Source organism: Lucilia sericata, unplaced genomic scaffold (assembly GCF_015586225.1).
Source record: "Lucilia sericata isolate MDLA Ls3-8-SP2 unplaced genomic scaffold, ASM1558622v1 Contig001917F_arrow, whole genome shotgun sequence".
NCBI classification, from domain to species: domain Eukaryota; kingdom Metazoa; phylum Arthropoda; class Insecta; order Diptera; family Calliphoridae; genus Lucilia; species Lucilia sericata.
In genome coordinates this window covers 1734-9517 of record NW_023995796.1, presented here as the reverse complement: position 1 = coordinate 9517, position 7784 = coordinate 1734, and the positions used below count along the sequence as shown (strand labels likewise).

General features: G+C 36.4%; 1 protein-coding gene across 1 annotated transcript; it reads left to right on the top strand.

Moving 5' to 3' along the window:
* Positions 1-336: 336 nt before the first annotated feature.
* LOC119613012 lies at positions 337-4481 on the top strand (the record flags this gene model as incomplete). The annotated part of the gene is made up of 2 exons (XM_037968941.1): positions 337-4299; positions 4372-4481. Coding segments are annotated over 2 exons (4073 nt in total), but the record flags the coding sequence as incomplete, so codon positions are not given.
* Positions 4482-7784: the final 3303 nt, after the last annotated feature.

Here is a 7784-nt window from a genome sequence, read left to right as displayed (position 1 = left end):
AAAAATTGCTGCCGAAAACCCCCTAAAACCCCAGTGATAAAGTGAAAAATAGTGCTGACGAAGATTCCCTAAAACCCCAGTGACAAGCCCCCCTAAAGTGAAAAAGTGTTTTAAAAAATTGCTGCCGATAATCTCCTTAACCCCAGTAATAAATCCCCCAGGCTAAAAAGTAGAAAATTAAAGGTGTGTGGAAAGATTGCTGCCGATAACCCCCTGGTCGAGGTAAATTTTATAAAGAGGACAACTAAGGAGTTCCCAACAACAACAAAAGTAACCCCGTTTGAAAGGAAATTATTTAAAAGGTAATACTAGACCCTTGAACTATTCAACGAATAGTAATAATAACAATAATCGCGATTCACACCCCTCACAAACTAATAGCAATCCTGTTGATAACCCAACAACTTCAGCTGCCGCTGCTGCAAGTTCACGTCAAGCGTATTCAACGCAACTACAGTCCACAACACATAACTCTGTTATCCTTGGAACAGCTTTAGTTGATGTTTGTGTAGGAGATGTGCGTTGTACAGTAAGAGCTCTTATCGATTCAGCCTCCGAAGCCACTTTTATTTCTAAAAAATTACAATCTTCTCTGTCAATCCCCACAAAAACTTCTCATACTACTATAACCGGTCTTAGCGGTTCTTTATCTGCCACTGCAACTCGAATTTGCACTATCACTATAAGTTCACCTTTAGAAAAACTCTTTAAAACGACAACTGATGCATTCGTTGTCAATAAACTAACAGGAGACTTACCCTATTACGAACTCTCTACAATTATGAGTACCAAGTTTTCTGATTTACCCTTAGCTGATAGCTACTCTTCTAAAACATCGAATGTTGAAATTTTGATTGGTTGTGATGTTTACCCTAAAATTCTTAGAGATGGAATCCGTTGGGATTATAATAGATCCCTCGTGGCTCAGCGTACCATTTTCGGATGGATAATCTCAGGAAAGTTAAACTCTCCTGCTCCTCTTTTAAACTCTGTCTCATCATATATGAATCATATCGACTTAAACTCACAACTCACTAAATTCTGGGAACTCGAAGAAGTTTATGAAAAACCAGCCCAATCTAATGAAGATCTCTTCTGCGAGAACTTATACAAAAATACAACGTTTAGAGACGAAAATGGTCGTTTCGTGGTTTCCCTGCCCTTTAAATCTGAATATTCCAATAATATTCCCCTTGGCAACTCTCGCAACTCAGCTTTATCCCAATTTCTCAGAAATGAGAGCAGACTCACGAAGAACCCTAAATTAAAACATGATTATGATAAAGTAATCGAAGAATATGCTATATTGCACCATATGATTCCCGTAAAACCCGATTTATCTGCTCCTTTTAACTCCTCATACTATTTACCCCATCATTCTGTGCTCAAACCCGAATCTACAACTACTAAACTTCGTGTTGTATTCAATGCCTCTAACCCTACTTCGTCAGGATTAAGTCTAAATGACGTTTTATACCCCGGACCAGTTTTACAACAAGATTTAACTGTCCTTATAACCCGTTGGCGATTATTCAAATACGTTTTTAATGCCGACATCGAAAAGATGTACAGGCAAATACTAATTAACCCACAACACGCCCCATATCAAAGGATTTTATTCCGCAGTTCTTCTGAAAAAGAACCCCAAGATTTTGAGCTACAGACTGTAACATTTGGAGTAAACTGTGCTCCATATTTAGCCCTGAGAACTCTTCTCGAACTTGCTGAATCCTGTAATGACGATTACCCCGAAATCTCTATCATACTCAAAGAGAATATGTATGTCGATGACGTACTAGCAGGATCCCATGACCTTTCTTTAGCCTTAAAATCAAGAGATAATCTAATCAAAATTTTGAACTCTGCTGGTTTTCCCCTCCGTAAATGGATCTCAAATGAAAAATCTCTACTACAAGGCTTAGAACCCGAACATTTACTTATGTCTGATACCCTAGCGCTCGAAGATACAATAACAACTAAAACATTAGGACTCCGCTGGAATGCGAGTCAAGATTATTTCTATTTTAACCCCGTAAATCAGCCTATTCGAAATAATATCACCAAACGAACTGTTTTGTCAGATATTGCAAGGTTGTTTGACCCCGCAGGTTGGCTTGCCCCAAAGATCATAATCGCAAAAATGATAATGCAACAGATCTGGAAAGATCAAATCGATTGGGATGAAACCCTCAAGCCAGGCACTTTACGAAGTTGGCTTTCGTTTTTAGACGATTACCTGAACATTAGAATGATAAAAATACCCCGATTTGTGAATTATAACCCCTCATACAATATAGAACTTCACGGTTTTTGTGATGCTTCTGAAAAAGCATATGCTGCTACCCTATATCTTCGGACTACAAGTGAAAATGGTCAAGTATCTACTCATTTACTCCTTGCCAAAACTAAAGTTGCCCCAGTAAAATTCGTTACTCTTCCCAGAAAGGAACTATGTGGTGCTGAATTGTTAGCCAAATTGATTTCAACATTTCTGTCTCAAATTAATCTTGATAAATGTGATCTACATCTCTGGACAGATTCAACTATTGTATTATCATGGCTTCAAAAACACCCTTCACATTGGACTACATTTGTCGCCAATAGAATCACGTCTATAATAGATAAAGTTGGAAATGACAAATGGCGTCATGTTTCCTCTAAAGATAATCCAGCCGATTTAGGATCTCGAGGACTCACTGCGAAAGATTTGATAGGTAACGATCTATGGTGGCATGGGCCAACGTGGCTTAAACTCCCCAGTTCCGAATGGCCATCGGTTATACCTGTTATAGATACTCACGAAGAAATTAGACCCGTCAAAACTCATCTAAATCAGAATTCTGAAGATATATTAACCCGGTTTTCTGATCTCTCTCGGGCAATGCGTGTAATTGCTTATATATATCGATTTTATCATTCTACTCACCCACGTTATAAAACCACATATAATTATCCCTCTCGCACTATTCAACAGACAGAAATAAGATTTGTTAAACTTCGCTTAGTGGTTTCTTGTCAAAAGTTTTACTTTCCCGAATATACACTGCTTTCTAATAGACAAAAGATTCCCAAGAAAAGCCCCTTATTAACATTTAACCCGTTTATTGATTCGAATAATATAATGAGAATCAATGGTAGACTTTCTCGAAGTGAAATGCTATCTTATGATGAACGATTCCCTAAGATTCTTCCCTACTCAGGCCGTTTTACCCGGTTATATTTAGAACTTTTACATAAACTTACGATACATGGAGAAAATTCTCTTCTAATGCGTCTAGTACGTTTAGAGTTTTGGGTACCAAAATTGAGAAATCTGGTAAAAACTGTCATATTCAACTGCAAGACTTGTGTTTTATTTAAAAAACGGCAAAGTCAACAGATTATGGCTTCACTTCCCCCTGAAAGAACATATCTTTCACGCCCTTTTTTCAATACCGGTTTAGATTTCGCTGGCCCATATAATATAAAGTCATTTTCTGGCCGCGGATGTAAAGTATCTAAAGGTTATGTATTAGTGTTTGTATGCTTTGCTACGAAAGCAATTCATTTGGAAGCCACCAGTGAACTCTCAACCCAAGCCTTTTTAGCGGCATTCTCCCGTTTTTTCTCTCGCCGAGGCACTCCACAAGTTCTATACTCTGATAATGGCACTGCATTTGTAGGCGCAGCTAATATATTTAATAAAACCCAACAGAACCTCTTATCCCAAGTACGATCTAATATCATATCTCAAAACGCGTTTCAAAACATTGAGTGGCGTTTTAACCCTCCTGGAGCTCCTCATATGGGAGGACTCTGGGAGGCAGGTGTGAAAAGTTTTAAGTCACATCTCAAGAAAATTACCCATGTACAATCCTTTACTTTTGAAGAATTCACTACTATGCTTACTAGAATCGAAGCTTGTCTTAACTCAAGGCCATTAAGTCCAATGAGTGACAACCCCACTGAAATAAGCGCTTTGACACCCGGCCATTTTCTAATTGGCGCCCCTCTGCTTTCACCCCCGGAACCAGACTTTTCTTGTCGACCACTTAGTTATGCCAACAGATGGCAAAAATTGAATATATTACACCATCATTTTGCTTGCAGATGGAAAGAAGAGTATCTGAAAGAATTGCATAAACGAATCAAATGGAAATATCCCCAAAGAAACTTTGTTGTCGGTGATCTCGTTGCAATCAAGAAAGATCATCTTCCCCCAAATGAATGGAAACTTGGTCGTATACAAAGGGTTTCCCCCGGTCAAGACAAGAAAGTTAGAGTAGCAGAAATTATTACCTCAACTGGTCCTATAACTAGGCCGATTGTTAAATTAGTTCTTCTTCCCCCCGCTAATGATGAATCAAACTAATAATTCCCCTATCTTTACAGCATTATGCCTAACAGACGCCAACAAAGAAATTTATCTCCAGTAACAGAAAGACGAAGGTATCCAAGACATCAACCTGATTGCCGTTTTTGCAAAAGAGATCATCCCTTGCGTAGGTGCTACAAATTCAACAATTTGAACATTACGAACAAGCTAAGAGTAGTCCGGCAATACAAATACTGTCAGAACTGTCTGGCTCACAGCCATGTCTTAGCAAGGTGCCGTAGTACAGAAAGATGTCGAAAATGTCAACAGAAGCACCACACCCTTTTGCACCACCATGAACGCGTCAGGCCTACCAGAAACAACAACCCCAACCCCGAAGTCTATATACCCCAGTCAACTATTTTGAGACCAACGATTCTTGTCAGCATCCAGCTCGGTGGTAAATGGCGTGACGTCCGTGGCATTATTAATCCGTCTATGGAAACGAGCCAAATAGCAGAATTCCTACCAACCCGGTATCGCATACCTATTGAAAGGTCCGGCTCTAATCGAGTCTGTAAGGTCACTTTTAGGCCACACTTTGTAACACGACCTGTGATCTCTTTGAATGCCATCGTGACTAAAGAATTGCCTCAGTACCCTCGGTCCCAAGAGCTGGATGCAGCGGTAGCCGAACAATACAAGAATATACGTTTAGCCGACCCCAGATTCCACAACCCCTCGGAGATTAACCTCATTCTAGGCGCTGATATTTACCCCCATATAATAAAATCCGAAATTCGTCCAGCAACTCGTACTTCCCCCATGGTCCAGGACACCGTATTAGGCTGGATCCTAATCGGAAAAGTTCGCCGACCATCAACCTAATTCTCAACAATTTTATATTTTTATGAATATTTAAAAATGTTGTTAAAATGTATTAAAAAAGTATTAATGAATTGAATTAATGAACTGTATTATTATTATTATTATTATTATTGTTACTATTATTGCAAAAAAAACATAAAAAACCCATGAATTATTTTTAAACTAAATGAATTTTCTAAAAATTAAAACTTTTTTTTGTATATATTTATATTTCAATTATTAATCTGAATTCTAAATAATTGATTTGTACTCATTTATATTTGCCAATACTGTAATTTTATCTAAAACAAGATTGAATCTTTTAGTTTGTTTTTTTTTTACTTTCCTATTCTTTTTTATTTTGTAAAACTTTGAATTCTATAAAAGATTTTCTGTAATTCCAATTTGCCGCAAATTATTTTGAATTGAATTTAACAATGAAATTGTATCAATAATATTGGAATTTCCATTCTGCTCTTTTGCGTTACCGCAAGGGGGCCGGAATGTTTATGTCAAGAACATTATTTAATTTGAATTTATTTTTATTATTATATTTATTATTATTTTAATTGCCCCTAATCTAATTACCACCAGTATACTGGAAATCAATACATTTGGTGGTTGTTTTCTTATGATTATCTTAATCTCTTTGTTCTCTCTCTCTCTTTAATTCGCCTTATATCATTACTTCTTATTTATGCTTATTACTGATGCAATTATAAATATTCAGTTCAGTTGTTCTGTGACGATCAAACAATAAAATATTATAAAGTGAAAGCGAAAGTGTTGAAAAATAAATTAAACCTGTTTTAATTACAACAACAAATCCTCTATTGTGTTTTCTTTTCCTTCTGGAGTGCTACAACAAAGTGATATATTTTTCAACAAGTGATTATATATATTTTTGCAATATTTAAAGTCAAGGTATTTGTACCCCTATCCCCCCTATAATCAGATACCATGATAATACGTATTCTGACGCACAGGAATACAGGCATATACATATACAGTCTAGTCTACAGTCTAATATATAGTCTAGTCAATAGTCTAGTCTATAGTCTAGTCAATAGTCTAGTCTATAGTCTAGTCTATAGTCTAGTCTATAGTCTAGTCTATAGTCTAGTCTATAGTCTAGTCTATAGTCTAGTCTATAGTCTTTTCTATAGTCTTTTCTATAGTCTAGTCTATAGTCTAGTCTATAGTCTAGTCTATAGTCTAGTCTATGGTCTATTCTGACACACAGGAATACAGGCATATACATATACAGTCTAGTCTACAGTCTAGTCTATAGTCTAGTCAATAGTCTAGTCTATAGTCTAGTCAATAGTCTAGTCTATAGTCTAGTCAATAGTCTAGTCTATAGTCTAGTCTATAGTCTAGTCTATAGTCCAGTCTATAGTCTAGTCTATGGTCTAGTCTATAGTCTAGTCAATAGTCTAGTCTATAGTCTAGTCTATAGTCTAGTCTATAGTCTAGTCTATAGTATAGCCTATGGACTAGTCTATAGAATAGTCTACGGACTAGTTTATAGTCTAGTCTATAGTCTAGTCTATAGTCTAGTCTATAGTCTAGTCTATAGTCTAGTCTATAGTCCAGTCTATAGTCTAGTCTATGGTCTAGTCTATAGTCTAGTCAATAGTCTAGTCTATAGTCTAGTCTATAGTCTAGTCTATAGTCTAGTCTATAGTCTAGTCTATAGTATAGCCTATGGACTAGTCTATAGAATAGTCTATGGACTAGTTTATAGTCTAGTCTATAGTCTAGTCTATAGTCTAGTCTATAGTCTAGTCTATAGTCTAGTCTATAGTCTAGTCTATAGTCTAGTCTATAGTCTAGTCTATAGTCTAGTCTATAGTCTAGTCTATAGTCTAGTCTATAGTCTAGTCTATAGTCTAGTCTATAGTCTAGTCTATAGTCTAGTCTATAGTCTAGTCTATAGTCTAGTCTATAGTCTAATATATAGTCTAGTCAATAGTCTAGTCTATAGTCTAGTCTATAGTCTAGTCAATAGTCTAGTCTATAGTCTAGTCTATAGTCTAGTCTATAGTCTAGTCTATAGTCTAGTCTATAGTCTAGTCTATAGTCTAGTCTATAGTCTTTTCTATAGTCTTTTCTATAGTCTAGTCTATAGTCTAGTCTATAGTCTAGTCTATAGTCTAGTCTATGGTCTATTCTGACACACAGGAATACAGGCATATACATATACAGTCTAGTCTACAGTCTAGTCTATAGTCTAGTCAATAGTCTAGTCTATAGTCTAGTCAATAGTCTAGTCTATAGTCTAGTCAATAGTCTAGTCTATAGTCTAGTCTATAGTCTAGTCTATAGTCCAGTCTATAGTCTAGTCTATGGTCTAGTCTATAGTCTAGTCAATAGTCTAGTCTATAGTCTAGTCTATAGTCTAGTCTATAGTCTAGTCTATAGTATAGCCTATGGACTAGTCTATAGAATAGTCTACGGACTAGTTTTAGTCTAGTCTATAGTCTAGTCCTATAGTCTACGTCTATAGTCTAGTCTATAGTCTAGTCTATAGTCCAGTCTATAGTCCTAGTCTATGGTCTAGTCTATAGTCTAGTCAATAGTCTAGTCTATAGGTCTAGTCTAGAGTCTAGTCTATAGTCTA